This window comes from Chlorocebus sabaeus, chromosome 21 (assembly GCF_047675955.1).
Source record: "Chlorocebus sabaeus isolate Y175 chromosome 21, mChlSab1.0.hap1, whole genome shotgun sequence".
NCBI lineage: Eukaryota > Metazoa > Chordata > Mammalia > Primates > Cercopithecidae > Chlorocebus > Chlorocebus sabaeus.
In genome coordinates, this window is record NC_132924.1 from 115,196,161 (window position 1) to 115,221,378 (window position 25,218).

A 25,218-nucleotide genomic window follows, 5' to 3' on the forward strand; every position below is an offset into this window, starting at 1 on the left:
CTCAAGACACCATTCCTGTGGATCACTGTGGTTCTCCCTGAAAATTAGTCATCACAGACTGCCCAATATGGCACTAGCCCTACTAGCACTGTCGTTTACATCTGTAGCTTAGAATCAATGGGTTAAAATCCATTCTGAAAATTCCATTAGCCAAGCACAATGCATTAAAATAGACTTCAAATGCACAAATTATGTGTTACTGACTCTACCAAGGCAACTGACATTATTGCATTTAGCTTAATTATTCTCTTTCTTGGATATTATTATTAATAACAGATAATACACTTTTTTAACAGCTTTGGAAAATACTGCTTTGGTTTGTGGAAGAAATATCTGATTTGTATAGTGTGTCTTTTCACTCTAAGGTTTCCATGTAAACACCTCAATGAGCTTATGTGGTTATACAAAAATCCTGTCCTACATGGAATTAGTATGTATTGTGTTGACCTTGAGGAACTCATGATCCAGCAGGTTAGATACAATGCATACGTAGATAACTATAATGCAAATCAAAATGTTTTACATGCCAGTGAAATGGTGCCACAGACTGACATGTGAATTTAGAGAAAATGGTCCAGGAAATATTTGCAGATGTTTGAAAAAAAAAAAAAAATGCACAGAACTCAGATGAGCAGAACTAGATGGTTGGTAAAGGAATTCCAGAAGAAATGAAGTGAAGAGCAGGACTTCCCAGCTGCATGGCTTCTCATAGTAACGGGTACTCCTCTTTCTTTTTTAGATGCTGTCACTGAAAAGAAGTATATTCTATATGATTTCTCTGTTACCTCTGTAAGTACTTTTTTTGAGGAACACACAGCGTATGTTCCTTGCTGTGATGGCTCTTTGCGTTTTTAGTTTAATATAGACACATGGTTATGTGCAACAGAGACAGGGTTTTCCTGTCACGATTCCAAAAAGGAATCAAATGAACATGAAAGTGTTTAATGTATGTCAGGCTTACAAGCTGCTACAAAACCGGTATGAGTTCTGTGCAGAACTTATTTTTCCTGGAGGAAAAAAAAAAAAGATTGCCTTTGCATTTTATGTGATGGGTGCTGGCTTCCAAGATGTGCCTTTTTTGACTTTTGCAAGTGTATATGAGGTGTGGGTGGGTTAGTGAGTGGTGTAGCACCTTTTTAAGATTCTTCCATAACAGCTCTCCTTCGTAGCAGGTAAAACTCGGCCTTTGGCACAGGTATCAAGCAGTGATTTTCAAAGGCTGGAAGATACAGAACATCATTTGCCTCATATCTATTTCCCAAGGGGACTGAGGAATAAAAAGCAGCAAGGCTAGCAGAAAATGAGGGAATTCTGACATGGTTTTCTTAGAAGCCTGTTCGTGTATAGGCAGAACTTTCTTTTGAGGCGGTCTCTCTCTCTCTTATTTCTCCTTTCTTTTAAATATATATATATAGATATGTATGTATGTATCTACATCTATATCTATAAAAATGAATCTACTTTGAGATATAGAATATATATACTATTATATATATAAGATATAATATATATCTTAAAGTAACTTTTTTATTTTGAAATAATTAAAGATCCCCATGCAATTGTAAGAACTAGCACAGAGTTCCCACATACCCTTTGCCCAGTTTCTCCTATGGTAACATCGTATAAACCCATAGCACAATCTCACAACCAGAATGCCCGTATTGATGCTGTCGAGATACAGAACATTTCATTAGCACAAAGATCTCTCCTGCTGCCCTTTAATAGTATGTACACTTGCTTCTCTCCCTATCCCTCCTCAGCTCTTGGCAACCAATCATCTGTTCGCCATTTCTATAATTGTATCCTTTCAAGAGTGTTCTGTAAAAAGAATTAAATAGTTTGCAACCTTTGGGATTGGTTTTTTCATTCAGCATAGTTCCCTCAAAACCCATCCAAGTTGTGAGTGACAACGGCTTGCTCCATTTTATTGCTGAGTGGTGTTCCAAGTTATGGATGTACCACCTTTTAAAAATCACTCACTTGCTAAAGAGTGTCTGAGTTGGCTCCAGTTGTGAACTGCTACAAATAAATTAAAATTGCTACTAACACCCATGTATAGGTTTTGGTGTGAACATAAGTATGGGACTTCTAATTTTTTTAAATTATCAAACTGACACTTTTTTCTTCAGTCTTAATTTCTACCTTCTTCTTTGTCATAGCTCAACCATGTCACCTTTGTTCTCTAAATAAATTATTTAATTTTCTGTGCTTCAGTTTCCTCATCTGAAAAATCAGGGTAATTATAGCTTCAACCTCATAGTCTGCTGTGAAAACTGAATGAAATAATACATGTAAAATGCTTAGCATAGTGCCTGGCACATAATACACACTCAAATACTCTTAGCTCTTATCATCATTATTAGTAAAATAAAAGGAAACACTTACTTGGACCCTTTTGGTGTATATGTGTATGTCTTTATCTTTGTGTGCCAACGAGTCTCGTATCTTTTTATTTACTGTGTGAGTACCTATCTTGTCTGCTTGAAAATTCTACAGTGTCAGGGACAAATTTTCTGAGTATTAGAATCAGTAGAGAACCAGCAAACCAAAGGGAGGATGAAATATTGCTTAAAAATTTAAGATTGATAAGAGTCTGAGTGAACGAGTTCCCTAGGGATGATGACCTAGCAACATTTGAAACTACAAAGAAAAGGAAACAGCTTGGATCTCAGAAAATGAGACATTGACCGGTATTTAGGGATAATAAGAGTCTGAAGTACCTGATTTCTAATCCGACTTTTTTTCCCCCCTCCCAGAACCATCTACAAGCAAAGATTATAAATAATAATTATACGGACACTGACAACCTCATGTTTACAGATATCACAATCTTGGGAATGGACAAACAGCCAGCTAATTTTACCGTCTTACTGAATAATGTCGCCACCTCCAGTCCAAGCGTTGTCTACAATGCTTCCACAAAGGTAAGAGATCCTTCCATTCTGCAGAGTCCTTTCCAGAGGCCCTGGCTCTGACAGCCGGCTCTACTTTGCTCTTTTAACTGTGGGCAATCAGACACGACTGACTTGCTGGGAGGTCCAACACATCACAGGGAGGATGCAGGAGAAACATATGCATGCTAAAGAAAGACCTCTCTGCTTTGTTTGTATCAGGGCTCTGTAGAAGATAGTGGGAGTTGGAACCCTGAGAGAAGGAAGTTCTTCTCTGGGCACACTTAAAATGAGACACTCTGATCCCAGCTGTGACATAGTGAATAGATTGTGCAATGGGTATTTACACATTTATCCTCTCATTGAAGGGAGAATCTCTTTGAGAAACAGTTGAAATTTGTCCTTACTGTTCTAGGCTATTTGCCTGCCATTAATAAAATGTGAGTGGAGTAACACAAGGAGAAATCCAGTTTTGCTCTTATTGAATGATTCCCTTACATTGTTAGTTGAATATTTCAAGGTCTGGGAAATTCATTATTTCTTAGATCAGCCCCTTTCCATGTTGACAAGACATATAGCATAAGGTAAGAGTTTGATTTTTAGAGTTAGGCAGAATGGGGCTCCAATCTCAGCTCTGAGGGTATTAGGTGTCTCTGTATCTTTGTTTTCTGTTCTGTAAAATGGAGACAGTCATAACATTGACAGCATGGAACTGCTCTCTAGGGTTGATGGAGATCATGCTTATTAAGTGGTGATCACAGTGCTTGGCTTGTGTGAATGCTCCATAAAGTTTAGCTATTGTTGTTATTACTACTTTTATTAAATTGATAAGCATCACACCCAGAGGACAGTAAGCCTAACAATGACAGTCCTGCCTGTGATCTGCACTCATTAGCATGATGAAAACTCTTCCCATCCCAACACTTCCACAATGACTCCATGAAGTGAGAAAGCCCAGGAATCAGCCAAGTTCCAAATATCTCATGACAAAATGGTTTTGGAGGAAGGAATAGATCCCCTTGTCCTGACTTCCAGACTTGCAGCCAAGAACTCTTTCTGGGTGCCTTTCCCTCCCTTCCTTTGTCACTGTGACTGTCTCTTTCCCCAGGTGTTAACCATCACTGATCTCCAAAGACTGGTACTGGGACAAGAATTCTCTATTAGGTGGAATCTTCCTGTCAGTGACCTGGAGAAGTTCAACTGCTACCCTGACGATCCAACAGCCTCTGAGGAGAGTTGTCGGCAGCGGGGGTGTCTTTGGGAGGTAAATGACCAGAAACAGATTAGGAAGTTGTAAAAACTGTCCCACAGGTAATTAGGTACCTAGAAAACACTTTTCAAATGTCTGTGGCTTGAAGAAAACCAGAACACTGTGCAACACGCCTTTTGCCAACTCTACATAATAGGCCATCAGTATTTTCCCCAGATATCCCAGATCAGAAGAAATTTATTGCCATTTTCATTGCCACTCCAACCATATCATGAAAAACCCAATTTTAAACATAATAATATACATTGGGTATGCATTTTGCATTGCATATTTTAACCGATCTTGTTTTGTCTATTGCAGAACACAAGCAGGAAGCATAAGGTCAGGCTGTTCCTCTCTATTAGAACAATAGGGAAAATGGAAACTAGAAAGAACAAGTGATTTCCTCTAGATTACATGGGAGGCAATAAGGACCCGGGGAGTAGAACCCTGCCTGCCTGGAGGCTCCTGTCTCTAGATCAAACTTTCTGCTGCTCTGTCACTGTTCACTCATTATAGGTCAATGTGTGTGTTTAAAAAATGGATGTGTGCATTTGCGAGGGCTACCATAACAGAGTACCACAGACTGAGTGGCATAGAATGACAGGAATCTATTTGCTCAAAATTCTGGAATCTAGAAGTAGGATCATGGTGTCAGTGGAGCTGGTTCCTTCTGAGGACTTTGAGGGTATTTCTTCGCTTGTAGATGCATCACCCCATTCTCTGTCTTCATAGTCACATGTGTACATGTCTATCTCTGTGTCCAAATTTTCCTTATTAATAAAGATGCCAGTAATACCGGATCAGGGCCTGTCCCAATGACCTCATCTTAATTTGTTCATGGCAGAAACCCTACTTCCAAATAGTCACATTTACAGGTATCAGGGGTTAGGACTTAACATCTATTTTGGGGGACACAGTTCAATCCATAGCCATGGACATGGTATCAGAGACTTAGTCTGTGTTAACCAACTTCTTCAGGAATGACAGCCTCAGTGTTGTATCAGAGGCTGAGCAAGACTTTCTCCTGTTGTTCCAGGACACATCTACTCCTGGAGTGCCCACCTGTTACTATGACACCATCCCTAATTATGCTGCTAGTGACATTCAGTACCTGAGCACCAGCATCACTGCAGACCTTTCCCTCCTGATGGCCTCTGAGTCAGCTGCTGCTGCTGCTGCTGCCTCTGATTCTCTCTCTGCACAGATCAGCCTCCTCCGCCTGAACGTGATCTATCACACAGCAACCATGCTGCAGGTCAAGGTAAGGCCCGTGTTGCAGATTCTGGTTCTCAATATGGAGTTTTAACTTACGGTTCTGTATGGATAGAAGTCATTGAAACAATTAAAACATTTTTTTTTCTTTTCAAGACAGGGTCTCCCACTGTCACCCAGGCTGGAGTGCGGGGGCACAATCTGTAACCTCCACCTCCCTGGCTGAAGCCATCTTCCCACCTCAGCTTCCCAAGTAGCCAGGACTATCGGTGTGAGCCTACACACCTGGCTAATTTTTGTATTTTTTGTAGAGACAGGATTTTGCCATGTTTCCCAGGCTGGTCTCAAATGTCTGACCTCAAGCAATCCACCTCCCTCCACCTCCCAAAGTGCTGGGGTTACAGGCATGAGCCACTGTGCCTGGCTGAAACAGCTTTTTATCCAAATCCCTCATGTTACAGATGAGAGAGCTAAGGCCTGTAGAGAGGGAAAGGTCATAAAGTAGATGGTAGAGCCAGGATGTGACCTTAGATCTATGAGGACCGTTAATTCCCTATAATGATGAGTATTCTAGGTCACAAACATCATCAAAGAATCATCCTTTAGCCCTGAGAAAAATGCATCTGCTTTGTGGCAAACTCATATGAGAGGCATTAACTTAATTGCACTATTAGAATTATTTTCTCTAGCAGTAGTTCTCAAACTGCAGCATGCATCAGAATCACCTTCAAATCATTTTAAAACCCAGATTTCTGGCCTTCACCCCTAGGGTTTCCAATTCAGTAGACCTAGGCTGGGGCCTAGCCTGAGAATTTGAATTTCTTTTTCTTTTTTTGTTTTTTTTGAAATGGAGTTTCGCTCTTGTTGCTCAGGCTGGAGTATAGTGGCGCAATCTCGGCTCACTGCAACCTCTGCCTCCTAGGTTCAAGCAATTCTCCTGCTTCAGCCTCCCAGGTAGCTGGGATTACAGGCACCCGCCTCCACGCCCAGCTAATTTCTTATATTTTTAGTAGAGATGGAGTTTCACCATGTTGGCCAGGCTGGTCTCGAACTCCTGACCTCAGGTTATCCACCCGTCTTGGCCTCCCAAAGTGCCAGGATTACAGGCGTGAGCCACCACGCCCGGCCTCGAGAATCTGTATTTCTAATAAGCTCTCAGGTGAGGCTGGTGCTGCAGGTCAAGAGACCAAACTTTGAGACCTACTGTTATGTGCACTTAAAAAATACATCTATTGGAAATACAGTGTGAACCACACATATTTTCCAGTAGACACATTTTTAAATGTGTATTTGAAAAGCAAAATTAATTTTAATAATATTTTATTTAACCAATGTGCAGGTGTGATCCACCTGTGTGTGATCATGAGGTCAGGAGATCAAGACTGTCCTGGCCAACATGGTGAAACCCTGTCTCTACTAACACACAAAAAAATTAGTCAGGCATGGTTGTGCATGCCTGTAGTTACTAGCTATGCAGGAGGCTGAAGCAGGGGAATCACTTGAACCCAGGAGGTGGAGATTGCAGTGAGCCGAGATCACACCACTGCACTTCAGCCTGGCGACAGAGTGAGAATACATCTAAAAATAATAATAATAAAAAGAAAGAAAGAAAGAAAGAAAGAAAGAAAGAAAGAAAGAAAGAAAGAAAGAAAGAAAGAAAGAAAGAAAGAAAGAGAGAGAGAGAGAGAGAGAGAAAGAAAGAAAGAAAGAAACCTTCACCTAAGCATAAATTTGGGGCTAATAATATGAGGAAGAGTATAGTCACTCATAATGGTGATACTCCTTGTCCTTGCGTAACATTCTTCATTCCTTTTATTCTTCCCACATGTCAGTCCTGTTAGGTAAGTAGGAACAAGGGGTGGATACAGAAAAGAAACTTTAGGAATGGGAAAGCTGTGCAACAGCTGGAAGCTCAAACAGTAAGGAGATCTCAGAGTCCACATGAAAACTCAATTCTCTAATTCCTACCATGCATACACACATACAAATTTACACAGTTCTATGCACATACAGGTCTGCATGCCATGCACTTACAAACATATACGCACACATTCTATTTATGAAATTCTATCCCCTTCTATCACAAGTTCTTTAGAGGAAGAGCCCTCCTTGGCTTTGAATGGGTTTTACTGAGGCATTTTTGAACTTCAGCATCTGTGTGGGGCACAGTGGGCAGGCAGGCCTCACATCCATTTGCTTGGGGATGTTTGATGCCTACTGATATGGTACAAACTGGTCAAAAACGTGGAAACTGAATTATATGGGGTGGCATGAGGGGTTTTAGGTCTGAGACCCTACCAGAAAGTTTTCTTCTCTCTTCTTGCCAGATCTATGACCCCAGTAATAAAAGGTATGAGGTTCCAGTATCACTGAACACCCCTCCCCAACCAGTTGGTGACCCTGAAAACCGTCTGTATGATGTCAGGATTCAGAACAATCCTTTTGGAATCCAGATCCAACGCAAAAACTCCAGCACTGTGATGTAAGCACTACTTATTTGGTTCTAATTAGAGTAGTTCTAGATTTAATTACAGTGGTTACAGTTAATTCAAGTGAAATATTAATCTCAGAGATGCTATGGAAATATGTGTGCATTTGTTAGAGTATATCTATGTTTCTCATGCTTTAATGGGTAATTTGTTTTTGGTTAGTCATTAACAAAAATAATCAAAGTTTAAAGAAATGAAGTATTGTTGGATTTCAGAGAAAGAAAAATACATGTTCTACTTATTGTTCTTAAGTAAAACAGAAAACTCTACTTAATAAGTACAGCAGATAAACTAAGATACAAATGAGTTCCGTATTATGTCTCATTAAGAAATAATAAGAGGCAGGAGAGAGGGGCAAATGTTAAAAAGGAGAAAGAAATAACTTCTTGTAATGTTTGCTTCTGTGGACGCAGAAGCCTTCAAGCCTTTTCGCAATGTTAAGCATAAAAGGAATTGTCATCTCCCATCTCTTGTCCTGCTGCTGAATAGAATGGAGTGAAGGTCTGGGTTTTACCTGGGGCAAGGTTCCCCGTCCCAGTAGAAGCTGTCACCTGTGTGTGCACCTTTGCCTTCCTGTGTATGTCTTTTCTCTTTGGCTATGTGAGTGATTTCCTCTCTGTTGCCCTCTTTGGTAAGAAGTCCTTTGACCAACTCAAGAGAAGTTCTTCTAAGAGTTTCACATTTTTCTGTTGGAAAGTTTGCTTAAACCCTATTTGTTTATTTATATATTTACTCAAGCTGATAAGCCAGGCACTGAGAACTTGAAATAAATAGAAGAATGAATCATGGCCCTTGCTCTCAAGGACCCAGAAAAGGAGATCTCAGTCTGACAAACCACAGAACAGAAATGTGAACGTGGAACTTTGATCCTGAGTCAGGGCCATTGTTATGACCTCTGGGTCATGTCACAGTATTTGAACCTGCAATAATTAAGGAGGCTTTGGAATCAACTAGACATTCCAAACACATTCCAAGTAGCTCTGGCCAGTGGTCTCCAGCTCAGCGTGGTCTGCTTTTGTGTTGCAGTTGGGATTCTCAACTCCCTGGCTTCACCTTCAATGACATGTTTCTCTCCATTTCTACGCGTCTGCCCTCTCAGTACATCTATGGCTTTGGGGAAACTGAGCACACAACTTTCAGAAGAAACATGAACTGGAACACATGGGGGATGTTTGCTCGCGATGAGCCACCTGCGGTAGGGACAATGGAATAAGTTTAGCAATCAGTTTCTCTCAATGTAAATGTCTTTTAATCCTTATGCTTATATATGATACCTTGCTCATCAACTTCATCTTATATTCTGCTCTCAGTTGTAATAGGCCACATGTCACATTCTTTTGTCCCAAAAAGGCATATATATTTCCCTCTGTCAATTATGGACTTTATTTATCTCACAAACTTTTACTTAATATATTCTATGTGTCAGGCACATTGCTAAGTGCTTAGCTACAGATCTAATAAGAAACTCTCTTTGCTCTCCAGAGGCTTATAGGCTAGTGAGAGAAATAGAAGTGGAAATAGTGATAGCACAGTGGAATCACTGGGTTATGTAATAATATATCATTGAATTAAATGATAGTAAATGAGGAAGGCATGGAGTGGGGAAGACACAGCTTTTAACTTGGAGTAGAAGGGAGGGTCAAGGAAGGCCCAACAAAGGACATGACATTGAGCTGAATCTTTAATGATGAGTAAGAGTTTGCTGTTTGGGTTGTGGTATGAAAACAATATCTTGAATTTTCTTTTTGTTTATTACTCTCGTGACTCCCAGTACAAGAAGAATTCCTATGGTGTCCACCCTTACTACATGGCACTGGAGGAGGATGGTAGTGCCCATGGAGTGCTCCTGCTAAATAGCAATGCCATGGGTAAGGCAGAGGCACAGCTCCCGTGCACCACCAGAAACAGCTGTAACCACTCTATTTTGACCTGGATTATCAATAGAAATAGAGACATTCAGGGGGCAAGGGAAATGGAACAAATAAACTGACTTTCCATTTATTCATCTATTTATTCAAGATTTTTTAAGAACTCTGGATCAGGTGTTAAGCGTGGAATTTTGACCAATTATGGCTCCTACTCTGGCATAGCCTATTTTACTGTGAAATTTTGGCTTCTATTCACAGAGTGATAAAAGTAGTTGAGGTTGCACATTACATTTGGGGTCCCTGCAAATACACCTCTGATTCTAATGAATGAGAGATTTTCTAGAGAAGGCAGGTATCAAAGAGAAAGTGTGAAGAAAGCAAATTTTAGAGCAGGTTTTCTATCTGGGTGATTTACACCTCCAAGGATGTGCCTCATGTATGTTGTTTTTCTTACAGATGTGACGTTACAGCCCACCCCTGCCCTGACATACCGCACCACCGGAGGGATTTTGGACTTCTACATTGTTTTGGGACCAACCCCTGAACTTGTAACTCAGCAATACACCGAGGTTAGAAGCCATTCTGTCCATCAATATATTGTCAAATATTTATTGGCTATTACCACATTATTAGCACTGAGATAAGGCAGTTTTTTCTTTTGACCCTTGAGTGTCACTACTAGATTATTACTGCCTTTGCTGAAATCATATTTTAGTATTATGGTTCTATAAAGCCATATTAATATCCCATGTGTCCCTCACTTGCTAAACAGCTTATCTAAGAATTGCTAATCAGTAACAACCAGCAAATCTCAGGTTTCCCAGAATGAAAACTCTGGAATATAAAAAAACTCCAATTACAATGTTTCTATCATTCTGCATGTCCGTAGTTGCTCCACATTTATTGTACTTTCTTATCTTTCTTGGGTGAGGCCTCTTAGACAGTACTTAGCAGAAACACTCAAGTTGATTCAAGTATAAGTCAACCACCTTTTTTCTTCCCTAAGAAGTCCATCTGGATGCATTTTTCTTTTTATTCTAGTTGATCGGTCGGCCAGCAATGATTCCATACTGGGCCTTGGGATTCCAGTTGAGTCGCTATGGATACGAGAATGATGCTGAAATCTCCAGTTTGTATGATGCAATGGTGGCAGCCCAGATTCCCTATGTATGAAACCCTCACTCAGCCCGAGGTGTAATCAGTTACAGGAATTTGCGGCTAATTTTATATTAGAAGTGCTATGATGTTCTCATCAAAGATAACTTGATATATCCAGGCTGAATTTTTTTCTTTGTATATACTGTAATACTATATAATTATCAAACAGAAATTAGAAAATAGGAAAATTACAGGATGAAAAAAATCCATTGATATACCTTACCAAAGTAATCAACATTAATAACATGCTGGTTTATTCTTTTCCAAATTTTGGCTTATGCACAAGTCTCTGTTTTACCAAACAAGTTTCACCTGGGGTCATATGGCAATGCAGGTGATTATCCCTTTGGGCTAAAAAGAAGCAACCTCTTTTTTTTTTTTTTTTTTTTTTTTTTACTAAATATTAACCACTTTAGTTATTATTCAATTATCATGGTTTGAGCAAGTTTTATGTGCAGAAACCTGGGTTGGTACTGCATAGAGAAATCTAGACATTCAAGAAAGCTATAAAATAATGTAGTTCTTGTATGTTGGTGTAAGGAAGGGGTTCAGTTTCCATTCTACATATGGCTAGCCAGTTTTCCCAGCAACATTTATTGAATAGGGAGTCCTTTCCCCATTGCTTGTTTTTGTCAGTTTTGTAGAAGATCAGATAGTTGTAGGTGTATGGTCTTGTTTCTGGGTTCTCTATTATTTGCCATTGGTTTATGTGTCTGTTCTTGTACCAATACCATGCTATTTTGGTTACTGTAGCCCTGTAGCATAGTTTGAAGTGGGATTGTCTCATGTCTCCAGCTTTGTTCTTTTTGCTTAGGATTTCCTTGGCTATTCGGGCTCATTTTTGGTTACATATATGAATTTTTAAATAATTTTCTCTAGTTCTGTGAAGAATGTCAATGGTAGTTTAATGGGAATAGAATTGAATCTATAAATTGCTCTGGGCAGTATGGTCATTTTAACAATACTGATTCTTCCTATCTATGAGCATGTTTTTCCATTTGTTTGTGTCATCTCTGATTTCTTTGAACAGTGGTTTGTAGTTCTCCTTGTAGAGATCTTTCACCTCCCTGGTTAGCTGTATTCCTAGGTATTTTATTTGTGGCAATTAGGAATTGGAGTTCATTTGTGGTTTGGCTCTAGGCTGTACTGTTGGTGGTGCATAGAAATGGTAGAGTTTTTTGTACATTGATTTTGTATCCTGAGACTTTGCTGAAGTTGCTTATCAGCTTAAGAAAGTTTTGGGCTGAGATGATGGAGTTTTATATATAGGATCTTGTCTATATGACAAGATCTAGTATCTAGATACAAGATCATGTCATCTGCAGATATGAATAGCTTGACTTCCTCTTTTCCTATCTGAATGCCCTTTGTTTTTTTTTTTTTCTCTCTGTCTCTGTTTTTTTTTTTTTTGAAACAGAGTCTCCCTCTGCTGCCTAGGCTGGAGTGCCGTGGTGCGATCTCGGCTCACTGCAACCTCCACCTCCTGGGTTCAAGTGATTCTCCTGGCTCAGCCTCCTGAGTAGCTGGGACTACAGGCACAGGCCACCATGCTCAGCTAATTTTTTTTTATATTTTTAGTAGAGACGGGGTTTCACCATGTTGGCCAGGCTGATCTCGAACTCTTGACCTCAGGTGATCCACCTGCCTCGGCCTCCCAAAGTGCTGGGATTACAGGCCACCGTGCCTGACCCTTTTATTTATTTCTCTTGCCTGATTGCCCTGGTCAGAACTTCCAATACTACGCTGAATAGGAGTGGTGAGAGAGAAAACCTTGTCTTGTGCTGGTTTTCAAGGGGAATGCTTTCAGCTTTTGCTCATTCAGTATGATATTGGCTGTGGGTTTGTCATCTATGGCTCTTATTATTATGAGATATGTTCCTTTAGTACCTAGTTTATTGAGAGTTTTCAATCAGCCATATTTACTGTAGAAAAAAAACCAGATATACAATCCTGTTTGTTTCCTAGGAAAGTCCCAGTTTCTACCCTTGAACATTTCAATTAGAACTTTGTTTGATAGACTGAGTTTGAGATTTGAAGAGTAAGAAAGACATGAATTGAGGAAAGGAAAGGGGATAGAGTTCCAACTGGGGAAACAGAAGGAGAAGGATGGGCACAGGTGAACTGCATGCAGGCATCAGAAAGCAATTTCAATTTGCATAACTGAAAAGTCAGCAGAGGGAAGTAATGAGATGAGGAATGAAGAGGGGCCTAGACTGGGGCAGGCAGGTAGCAGGACCAGGGGCCTGGCAGAGCAGTTAGTGTGACCTGCAGGGCACCTTCTGCAGAGTTCTAAGCACCTTGCTGCTTCTTTCTGCAGGACGTCCAGCATGTAGACATCGATTACATGAACCGGAAGCTGGATTTCACCCTCAGTGCCAACTTTCAAAACCTCAGTCTTCTGATTGAGCAAATGAAGAAAAATGGCATGAGATTTATTCTCATTTTGGTAGGTATTGAGACAGATTAGATCCTACTTTATGTTTCCATATTCATGGTTTAAAAATAGCACCATTGTGGGAAACTGGATGAAGGGTACAAGAAATGTTCCTGTACTGTGTACTTTTTTTTTGTTTTGCAACTTCTTGTGGTGAATCTATAATTATTATTTTTAATTTAAAAGCAAACGAAAGAAAGAAATGAAAAGGGGCTTTTAAAATATGATACATTATAATGTTTATTTTCCATAACTGTCACTGGAATATAATTATTGTTCTCTTGGTAGAGTTAGAACAACTGTGGGCTGAAGCACTGAAGATAGGAAAAAAAAGGGGCATCTCACTGTTTCAGGCTATGTCTCAGGAAAAATAGCTGTATCTTAGTCTCATCTTTACCTCAGGGGGTTCAAAAATCTCTTACGTTGTATCATCACTCAGAAATGGTAAGGCTCAGGTGACATTTCTTCTTGAACTTACAATTGAGTTAAGATCCAGAATACCAATTTATTATATTACTAGGAAGCTGCGTCTTGATAAATGCAGAGGTAATTACCTGCAAATGATTCTCCCTTCTAGCTTCCAAAAAATTACAGCATTATTTGGTGACTTTTGTTCACTTACTAATTCATGTATTTATTGAACACAATATTTGAAAACCACTCTTCTACAAGTTGTGTATGCATGTGTGAGGGTGCATGCATAGTCTAAATTAGCAAGACGGTGCCCTTTTTCTTACAAAGTTTTTATTCTAATGGAGGGAGAGAGCCAATACACATTTGAAAAGATAATTTCAGACAGTAGTGATTTATATGACAATTGTGAAACAGCATAATATTATAGAGAATAATTGGGGCAGGTATGGGATGGAGTGAACAGGGGAAGCTACTTTAGATAGACACATTGGGACACAGAGGGCAATAAAGAAGTTTCATATTTTTGAGGAATATTGCTGTTATACTCTGGAAACACAATAAATTGGCTCTCTCTGCTTGAAGATTAAGTCTTATTAACCTGGTTTATCTCCAGGAGTTGTTTCCAAACACTAGCAAAAGTTTTTCTCAAGAATTGTATGGAGAAACACCAATACATTCTTTTACTTCTCAACTCTCTTTGTAAAAATAGATTTCTATGTCATTGGAAAAAAATCACTTATGTCATATTTAAATTCCTATAGGGGTTTTTAACATCTTATTTATTTGTTTATTTAAATAATTCAGGGTTAAAGTTTTTTTAACTTTTATTTTAGATTCAGTATGTACATATATAGGTTTGTCGCAAATGTGTATTATGTAATGCTGAGGTTTGGAGTATGTATTAGTCTGTTTTCATGCTGCCAGTAAAGACATACCTGAGACTGGGCAATTTACAAAGGAAAGATGTTTAATGGACTCACAGTTCCACATGGCTGGAGAGGTCTCACAATCATGGCAGAAGGTAAAAGTCATGTCTCTCATGGTGGCAGACAAGAGAAGAGAGTTTGTGCAGGGAAACTCCCCTTTTTAAAACCATCAGATGTCGTGAGACTTATTCACTGTCATGAGAACAGCAGGGAAGGACCTGCCCCCATGATTCAATTACCTCCTACCAGGTCCCTCTTACAACACATGAGAATTCAAGATGAAATTTAGGTGGGGACAGACCCAAACCATATCAGAGTATGATGGAACCCATCACCCAGGTAGTGAACATAGTACCAAACAGGTAGTTTATCAACCCTTGCCCCACTCCCTCCCTCTCCTCTCTTGTAGTTTCTGGTGTCTCTTATTCCCACCTTTATGTCTATGTGTACACAATACTTAGCTCTCACTTATAAGTGAGAACATGTGGTATTTGCATTTCTGTTCCTGCATTAATTCACATAGAATAATGGCCTACAGCTATATCCATGCTGTTGCAAATAACATAATTTCATTCTTTTTATGGCTGTGTACTATTCCATGATATATATTTACCATATTTTCTTTATCCAATCTACCATTGATGGGCTCCTGGGTTAACTTCATGTCTCTACTCTTGTGAATAATGCTGTGATAAACATACAAGTACATATGTTTTTTGAGCGATTAATTTATTTTCCTTAGGGTATATACCTAGTACTGGGGTTGCTGGGTGGTATGTTAGATCAATTCTTAGTCATTTGAGAAATCTCCAAATTGCCTTCCAATGTGGATGAACTAATTTACGTTCCCACCAACAGTGTGTTAAGTGTTCTCTTTTCTCCACAGCCCCACCAACATCTATTTTTTGACTTTCCAACAAAAGCCATTCTGACTCAAGTGAGATGGTATTTCATTGTGGTTTGATTTGCATTTCTGTATTAGTTATGCTCAGCATTTTTTCATATGTTTGTTAGCCACTTGTATGTTTTCTTTTGAGAAGTGTCTGTTCATGTCCTTTGCCTACTTTTTAATGGGATTGTTTGTTTTCGACTTGTTGATTTAAGTTCCATATATATTCTGGATTTTAGGCCTTTGTCAGAATCATAACTTGCTAATATTTCCTCCCATTTGGTAGGTTACCTCATTACTCTGTTGACAGTTTCTCTTGCTGTGCAGAAGCTGTTTATTTTAATTAGATCCATTGTCAATTTTTGTTTTCATTGCAATTGCTTTTGAGGACTTAGTCATAAATTATTTGCTAAGGCCAATGTCAAGAAGAACATTTCCTAGATTTTCTTCTAGGATTTTTGTAGTTTGAGGTCTTACATTTAAGTCTTTAATCTATCTTGAGTTAATTTTTGTATACAGTGAAAGGTAGGAGTCCAATACCATTCTTTTGCATATGGTGAACCAGTTATCCCAGCACCATTTATTAATAAAATATTCTTTCCTTCTTACTCATTTTTGTCAAACTTTCTGAAGATCAGATAATAATTGTAGGTGTTTGATAGTATACTTTGAGGTTGGGTAATGTGATATCTCTAGCTTTGTTCTTCTTGCTTAGAATTGCTTTGGCTATTCAGGCTCTTTTTTGGTTCCATGTGAATGTTAGAATAGTTTTTCTAATTATGCAAAAAATGACATTTGTAGTTTAATAGATATAGCATTGAATCTATGAATTGCTTTGGGAAGTGTGGCCATTTTAATGATATTAATTCTTCCAGTCCGTGAGCATGAAATGTTTTTTCATTTGTCTGTGTCATCTCTGATTTCCTTCAACAGTGTTTTGCACTTCTTGTAAAGGTCTTTCACCTGCTTGGTTAGATGTATTCCTAGGTATTTTATCCTTTCTGTTGTTGTAAATGGGATTGCATTCTTGATGAACTGTAAAACATTCTTGTTTTTATAGTTCTTCTAGGTGTGAAGCTGGATCGTTAATTTGAGGTCTTTCTAACTTGAGATTTCTAATTTGAGATTTCTCAGCTTGAACATTATTGATGTATAGAAATGCTACTAATTTTTGTTTCTTGAAAACAAAATTTTGTTTCTTGAAACTTTACTGAAGCTGTTTATCAGTTCTAGGAGCCTGTTGGCAAAGTGTTTAGGGTTTTCTAGATATGGAATGATGTCATCTGTGAAGAGAGACAGTTTGACTTCTTCTTTTCCTATGTGGATGCGTTTTATTTTTTTCTCTTGCCTGATTGCTCTGGCAAGGACTTTCAGTACTATGTTAAATAGGAGTGATGAGAGGGGGCATCCTTGTCATGTTCCAGTTCTCAAGAAGAATGCCTCCAGCTTTTTCCCATTCAGTATGATGTTGGCTGTGGGTTTGTCAGAGATAGCTCTTATTTTGAGGTACTTCCCTTTGATGCCTAATTTCTTGAGGGTTTTATCATGAAGGAAAGTTGGATTTTATCAAAAGCTCTTTCTACATCTATTGAAGCTATCATATGGCTTTTGTTTTTAATTCTGTTTATATGGTGAATCACATTTATTGATTTGCCTATGTTGACCCAACCTTGCATCCCAGTGTTATGGGGAAAAGCCCACTTGAACATGATCAGTTAACTTTTTGATGTGCTCCTGTGTTTCGTTTGTTAATCTTTTGTTGAGGATTTTTGCATCTGTGTTCATCAGGGATATCAGCCTGAAGTTTTCTTTTTTTATTGTCTCTGGCAGATACTGGTATCAGGATGATGCTGGTTTTGTAGAATCACTTAGGGATGCATCCCTCCTCAAGTTTTTGGAATTTCAGTAGGATTGGTACCAGCTCTATGTACATTTAGTAGGATTTTACTGTGAATTCATTTGGTTAAGGACTTTTTTTATGGTTGCTGGGCTTTTTATTGCTGATACAATTTTAGAATTTATTATTGGTCTGTTTAGGGTTTTATTTCCTTTCTGGTTCAATCTTGGGAGGTTGTGTGTTTCTAGGAATTTATTCATTTCCTCTAGATTTCCTAGTTTGTGTGCATGGAGATGTTCATAAAAATCTTTAAAGATGTTCTGTATATCTGTGGGACTGGTTGTAATGTCATCTTTGTCATTTATGATTATACTTATTTGTATCTTCTCTCTTTTTTTCTTAATCTAGCTGGTGGCCTATAATCTTGTTTATCCTTTCCAAAAAGCAACTTTTGCTTTTGTTGGTCTCTTGTATGAATTTTTGAGTCTTAATTTTGTTTAACTCTGCTCTGCTTTTGATCATTTATTTTCTTCTGCTGTCTTTGGGGTAAGTTTGTTCCTGTTTTTATTGTTCTTCTAGTTGTGAAGTTGGATTGTTCATTTGAGATCTTTCTAACTTCTTGATGTAGGCATTTATGGCTATAAACTTTCCTAGTGTGTCTTAGGGATGATCATCTTGCATAATATTTCATAAGGATGCTCTGAATTTCTTAAATTCACATGTTGACCTCTCTAGCAAGATTGGGGAAATTATCATGGACGATATCTTCAAATATGCTTTCCAAATAATTTTTTGTTTCCCCTTCTCTCTTAGGAATGTGAATGAGTCATAGATTTGGCCTCTTTTATTTTTATTTTTATTTTTTAGAGACGGAGTCTCACTCTGTCGCCTAGGCTGGAGTGCAGTGGCGTAATCTCGGCTCACTGCAAGCTCCACCTCCTGGGTTCATGCTATTCTCCTGCCTCAGCCTCCCAACTCCCGAGTAGCTGGGACTACAGGTGCCCGCCACCATGCCTGGCTAATTTTTTGTGTTTTTAGTAGAGACAGGGTTTCACCATGTTAGCCAGGATGATCTCGATCTCCTGACCTCGTGATCCGCCCGTCTCAGCCTCCCAAAGTGCTGGGATTACAGGCGTGACCCACCGCACCCAGCCAGATTTGGCCTCTTTACATAATTCTATATGTCTCAGAGGTTTTGTTCATTTTTTAAAATTATTAAAAATATTTTTTTTTCTGACTGAGTTGTTTACAGGGACTGGTCTTTGAGTACTGAGATTCTTTCCTCAGCTTGGTCTATTCTGTTGTTAATACTTGCAATTGTGTTATAATTTTTTGTTTTAATTCCAGAAGTTGAGTTTAGGAAGTTCAGTTTAGCTATTCAGTTAAAATGGCTCTGTTATCTTTCACCTCTTGGATCATTTTACTGGCTTCTTTGGATTGAGTTTCAACATTCTCCTGAATCTTGTTCAGTGTCCTTGTCATCCAGGTTTTGAATTCTATATCTGTCACTTAGGCCACTTCTATCTGGTTATGAACCGTTGCTGGGGAGCTAGTGAAATTGTTTGGTGGTCAGAAGATACTCTGACTTTTTGAATTGCTAGGATTCTTGTGCTGATTCTTTCTCATCTGAGAGGGCAGATGTTCCTTTATCTTTTTGAAGTTGCTGTCTTCTGGATATGGCTTTTTGCCTTTATAGTCTTTATTTTCCTTGAGGGTTTGACTGTGGTGTATGTTGAATATAGTTGATTGCCTTCATTTCTGGGTGCTTTCAGAGGCCCAGGGCTCTTTCAGAGATCTTTATCTGTGGCTGAATTCCTGCATTGGGTTTCACAGGCAGTGTATACTAAAATAATTTTTGTTTGGTGGTGTAATTTAGGCTACAATACAGTAGATGGTATTTAAGAGTAAGGACCAGAAAATAGCCTCTTACTCAGCTGCAGGCCTCTTTCATATTTCAGCACATTTGCAATAGTGCTATGGGGTGAGGGAGATAGGAGATCCAGAGATGGCCCCCTTGCCAAGTCGATTTTTGGCACTTGAGGGAGCCCCCTCTAATCACTGATGTCACGCCTATGTTTCCTTAGCCCCAAGGGAATCCCTGACAGGCTATGCTCTTCCCTCTTAGGGGCAGCCTGAGCCAAAGTTCAGGTCACCATGAGACCTGCAGCTCTCTGTTTGTCCTCTGTACTTGGCAGAGTCGGAGTGGGTTGTGGGGTATGTCTGGGGGTGATCTGTTGATGCAGTGGGTCAAGGGCAGAAGATTCCCAGGCACTGCAGTGTTGCTGTAGGGGTGCAGCTGATATGGTGCCATGATCCAGTATTTTCTGCACAGCAGATGGCTTTGGGGACTTCTCAGCTTGCTCTCCCCCGACTCAGTCTCATTCCAATATCTGCCCCAGTAGCTGCCCTGACAATCTAGTTTTGTCCCAAGCCTTTTGCACCCAGATTGTTGGTCTGTTAGATGTTCTGGGCTGTGGAGCTCCCTTGGGCAGAGGCTGTGGCTGGTAAATAGGTTACATGCCTCCCAGACCAGTCTTGCAGAGGGAGGCATGCCCAACTCCCACACCAGCACACAAGCCCATACCTCACTCTCATCAGTGTTCTGGGAGTGGGGCTTCTCCTCTGCTCAAGCCTCAGCCACAGATCTTGCAGTGGGATAATTAAGGAATCAGAGAGACTGAGGGATTGAGGAGGAATTATTTAATTATTTAGGTGCACTGACCCAGTCAGATTAACATCCAAAGGACTGAGCCCCAAACAAAGAGTCAAGCTACCTTTTAAGCATTTTGTGGGGCAGAGAGAGATCTCTGCAGGGAGAAGCATATTACGGAAGTGAGAAACAAAGACAGTTATTCAATTAAGACATGCATTACATTATTTCTTACTTTTCAAGGAACAACATGTTTTACAACTTGATATTATCTGTCTAGTGACTTTGCATCTGCACAGCTAGAGAAACAGGGTCTTCACAATGCCTGGGAAAAGGAGAGATAAGGCTCACTAGCCACAGAAAAACAGACAGTTAATTTTAAAGGACTCCAGCCCTTTCTCTTCTTCAGGGGAAATTGGATTTTCTTACATACCACTGAGTTTTTGCTTACACAGTCTTTAATTTCTTTTAATTCCTGTTCCAATCTCAGCTAGATAATCCTGATTTGTGTGCTTAAACTCTGGTGGGTTGGGACTGAGCCTGCAGCTTTGTTTTCTGGCCTTAGGGTCAAGCACTGGCTCTGCTAGGGGTCAGAGTACTTCCAGGCCACCAGCAAAGAACTCAGGTAGGGCAGCAGAGGCTGTGCTGTGTGCATTCTCTTTTGGGAGCAGCCAAGCAGTGGCCTTGGAAGGGGCTGGCAGACAGGGGTGGCATGCAGATCAGATGCACCCTGGTTCTGTAAGAAAGACAATACTGCTGTCTCCCAGCTCAGCTGTCAGCAGGGGCTAGAGCCATTCAGAGCAAGATCGAGAACGTTTGCACATGGGTCCCGATGGTCGTGTTTTGCTGCAGATGCCCTGTCTGGTCTCTGCACAGGCTTGAACTCTTCCTCTGCCTACTCTCTAGGCAGTTTCTCTTGCCATTTCAAATGTCTGTGGTGTTTGTGGCGTCTGTCGTAGCTAGGATCCTGGATGTCTGCAGTGGGAGTGTCCCTTCACTCACCCCTTCCTTAGGACCTGTTCAGTTCTAGGAGTGTCCTGGCACTCAGCAACTCTGCGTGGGATTTCCAGCTTTCTCCCTCTTACACCTCAGTGTTTGCATTGCTTCTCTATAGACTGTCAGTGTTTTCTTTCAAAAGCTCTGTTTGAAGTGTGATGGTTTACTCGATATTTTGGTTTTTCTCAGTGGGAGACGTGCTTCCCAGTTGCATCTAGCTGGCCATATTGTTCCCTTTCCTCTCATTTTATTACTTACAGCTTTGGGTGGTAACTTTGTAATATAGAAAGGCTTCTTCATTTGTTGACACAGATTCGTATACCCTTTGAAAGAGATTACCCCGCATAGGGGTTTTATATCTTACGTTGAGTACTCATGGCACCATCTCTTTTCAATTGGCTATGGTAATATATGCAGTAAGACATAAGACAAATTATCATTGATTTTTATTTTAATTCATTTTATTTTTGGTATTGCGATTCACCATTTCCTTCTGCACTATGAACTAGTAGGAGAGAAATTTTCTTAGAGATGTTTTCCTCACATTTGCTGTTTGAAATTCTTTTACTGCAGGACCCAGCCATTTCTGGCAATGAGACACAGTATCTCCCATTCATTAGAGGACAGGAAAATAACGTGTTCATCAAATGGCCTGACACCAGTGACATTGTCTGGGGGAAGGTAAGGCTTGGGGAATGTGCTTATAGTTAATTAACATCACAATGTCTTGAAATAAAACAGCTCTTGATACATGTTGGAAAATATATTGGACAATCAATAAATTACGAATGAGTAGAAATCTGTCTGATGCTGATTAGCTCAATAAGCATTAATAAGACCAAAGTTACAAATCTTATCCTCTATTATTATTGAGCACTGTCTATTGCCTGAAAATACTCTGATGTCCCCACTCTTTATTTATTCCACACGGTCACTTAATAAACATTAAGAATCCCTTTTAGAATGACACTGAAATCTGTGTCTCTCAGCCACCTACATGCAAAGCATGCATTCATCTTTGACCTATTGTGCTTAATCTGCCTTCATATCTAAATGAATCATTAAATCCTATAGATTCTCCTCTTTCTCTTGTTTCCTTTAATTCATCTTTATGGCTTCAGTCTTCATCTTCATATGTCTGATTTATACCAATAGCATTTTAGGTGGATTTCAGGTGATAGTAGCTTTTAGCCTAGATTCAAATTCTGTTCCTTAATTATACTATGCTACTTCCTACTGCTCTGAGTGTATTCCATGCTCACATTTTTTTTTTTTTTTTTTTTGAGATTGAGTCTCGCTCTGTTACCCAAGCTGGAGTGCAGTGGTGTGATCTTGACTCACTGCAACCTCCTCTTCCCAGGTTCAAGCCACTCTCCTGCCTCAGCTTCCTGAGTAGCTGGGATTACATGTGTGCGCCAACACTTCCCAATTAATTTTTGTATTTTTAGTAGCAATGGAGTTTTGCCATGTTGACCAGGCTGGTCTCAAACTCATGACTTAAGGTGATCCACCTGCCTCGGCCTCACAAATTGCTGGGATTACAGGCGTGAGCCACTGCGCCTAGCCCCATGCTCACTTTGAATATTACCTTCTCAGCTTACCCAGATAATATCTTCACTTCAGGATCAACTCAAATCTTAACTCATTAGAAGCAGCTAGTAACTATTTTAGTTTTTCCTATTTTCCCTTGTCTGTAATATTGCCTTCAGTATAGCATACAGTGTAGCATTTATGTGCTATCTGTGACCTCTTAGGAAACAAGTAGTATTTCTTACTTAAATCTCAGTAAATACAGATCCTGGAAGAGTGCTTGTCATACAGGAAGTACTCAGTAAGTGTCTGTTGATTGAATCAATTAATCAGTGTGTGTATAGTTAATGTCCTGGTAATTACAGATAAAATTGGTTGATGCTATGGATTTTTTTAATGCTACATATACTTGGAGTCCCCTATAAGTCATGATAGTGATTAAAAGTATTGAGATGAGGTTTATGGGTTGTGAATGGAAATCAATCTTATTTCTTTAGAGTCACACTTCACACTTACTGTGAATTTTGTTATAGGTCTATGACAAGGAGATGAGAGATCTGAGAAATCACTTGAAAGTTGGTTGTTCAGAGGATATGTTTAAAAGAAATTCAGTTAATTATTAAATTCAAAAATAGAATTTTGAAAACATGTGGAGTGAATCAAGAGACCCAGCCTACTTTCACCTAATGTAATTTTGTAGATTCTGCCTTTACAGTTTAATTTATGGCAAAGATTCCCAAGCGTTTTATGGAGATGCAAGTCATCAGAGTCTAACACATGAAATATCTCATAGTCTGTATGCAATAATCTTTAAAGGTTTTAATTGCCCTTCTTTTTCTCTAGGTTTGGCCAGATCTGCCTAATATAATTGTAGATGGATCCCTTGACCATGCAACTCAGGTTGAGGTACAGTTGTTTATAGATTTTTGTCAACATTGCCCTAAACATCTGGATGTTTATGTTTTTATCCTGATGAATAAGTAGCTAACCCTTGAGTTAAGTAGCCCTAACTTGAGGGTGCTTATCCACTGTTAGTTTCTTGGCAGAAAGAGATCCTCGAGTGGAAGGCTCAACAAACAGTGAACATGGAAATGTGTAGAAGGAAATCATCAATGAAATCCTCTCATAAGTGTGCTTTTAATGGGCAGTGATTTGTTTGAACTTTATGTCGCTTGAAAAATAATGAACCAAAGTCTTGCATTTTCTCACTAGAGGGGAATCCATTATGAACAGACTGAATTTTAATAAATTATCTGCATACAAAAGAAAATACAAGTCAGTTGAATGAAGGAAAGTTGTTCATCTCAGTCTGGTCATCTAGCATCCCCTCTACTCTGGAGTTTACTTGTCCCTGGATGACAGTCCTCCTTCATCTCATTTGACTGGTTAAAAAAAGCTTTTGTTCCCCTTCCCATGTCCAAGTGATCTCATTGGGAGAGTGTAAGTGTCCAGGAAATTATCCATTTCTTCTAGGTTTTCTAGTTTATTTACATAGAGGTGTTTATAGTATTCTCCGGTGGTAGTTTGTATTTCTATGGGGTCGGTGGTGATATCCCCTTTATCATTTTTTATTGCTTCTATTTGATTCTTCTCTCTTTTCTTCTTTATTAGTCTTGCTAGTGGTCTATCAATTTTGTTGATCTTTTCAAAAAACCAGCTCCTGGATTCATTGATTTTTTGGAAGGTTTTTTGTGTCTCTATCTCCTTCAGTTCTGCTCTGATCTTAGTTATTTCTTGCCTTCTGCTAGCTTTTGAATGTGTTTGCCCTGGGGGGAGGCGGGAGGAATGGCATTGGGAGTTATAACTGATGTAAATGACGAGTTGATGGGTGCTGATGAGTTGATGGGTGCAGCACACCAACATGGCACATGTATACATATGTAACAAACCTGCACGTTGTGCACATGTACCCTAGAACTTAAAGTATAATAATAATAAAAAAATTTAAAAAATGATTTTCTAAGTAAAGCCAGTGTCTTTCTGAAGACGAACTATAATGAAGCATAGAAATATCCAGAAAAAGTAGCCTATAGAATATGTATCTTTTCTGCAATTTCAAGTGGTATGTATGTTGAGAATTAAACTGGCCTGCAAAAAAAAAAAAAAAAAAAAAAAAAAAAAAAGAAAAAGCAAAAGCTTTTGCTACATTCACTGATTTTTAAGTAAAAAAAAAAAAAAGAGAGAGAAAAAGTATTTGCATCTCTAAAGTTCACTTGTTTAGACATTGCTAATTTTCCAGTCTTGTGATTACATGTCCAGTTATAAAACAAATCCTGTATTTGAAAGGGATTTTAATCTAACCTTCTTCTAAGAAAATTAAGAATGAAATCAGCCTTCCCCAATCTCTGCTTCTGTTGTAAACTCTGCAACAGCAGCAGATCTGAGATTAGAGCAGAGACTGATCTGGGCAGGCACAAATTCCTGTTCATCTCCCATTTGTGGTCCCCTGGATAGGCTGAGACCCCAATTATGACAGTGTGTGTTATTCTTACAGCTCTACAAGGCCTACGTTGCCTTTCCTGACTTCTTTCGTAATAGCACAGCTGCATGGTGGAAGAAAGAGATAGAAGAGCTCTATGCAAACCCTCGAGAACCAGAGAAGAGCCTGAAGTTTGATGGATTGTGGATTGTAAGTGCACCGTTGGTTGTCTTTTTTTTTTTGGAAATATTAG

The 25,218-nt window shown here is 39.2% G+C and overlaps 1 protein-coding gene across 1 annotated transcript in view; it reads left to right on the forward strand.

Annotated features, from left to right (window-relative positions):
* MGAM2 (maltase-glucoamylase 2 (putative)) overlaps positions 1–25,218 on the forward strand; it is a 107,712-nt gene that overhangs the window by 43,415 nt on the left and 39,079 nt on the right. Inside the window, exons 22-34 of the mRNA XM_073009421.1 lie at positions 740–789; positions 2,757–2,924; positions 4,000–4,155; positions 5,180–5,404; positions 7,683–7,837; positions 8,871–9,039; positions 9,616–9,712; positions 10,169–10,281; positions 10,754–10,879; positions 13,188–13,316; positions 21,590–21,697; positions 23,390–23,452; positions 25,041–25,175. Of these exons, the coding sequence (XP_072865522.1) occupies positions 740–789; positions 2,757–2,924; positions 4,000–4,155; positions 5,180–5,404; positions 7,683–7,837; positions 8,871–9,039; positions 9,616–9,712; positions 10,169–10,281; positions 10,754–10,879; positions 13,188–13,316; positions 21,590–21,697; positions 23,390–23,452; positions 25,041–25,175 (1,694 nt within the window). The remainder of the gene's footprint in view (positions 1–739; positions 790–2,756; positions 2,925–3,999; positions 4,156–5,179; positions 5,405–7,682; positions 7,838–8,870; positions 9,040–9,615; positions 9,713–10,168; positions 10,282–10,753; positions 10,880–13,187; positions 13,317–21,589; positions 21,698–23,389; positions 23,453–25,040; positions 25,176–25,218) is intronic.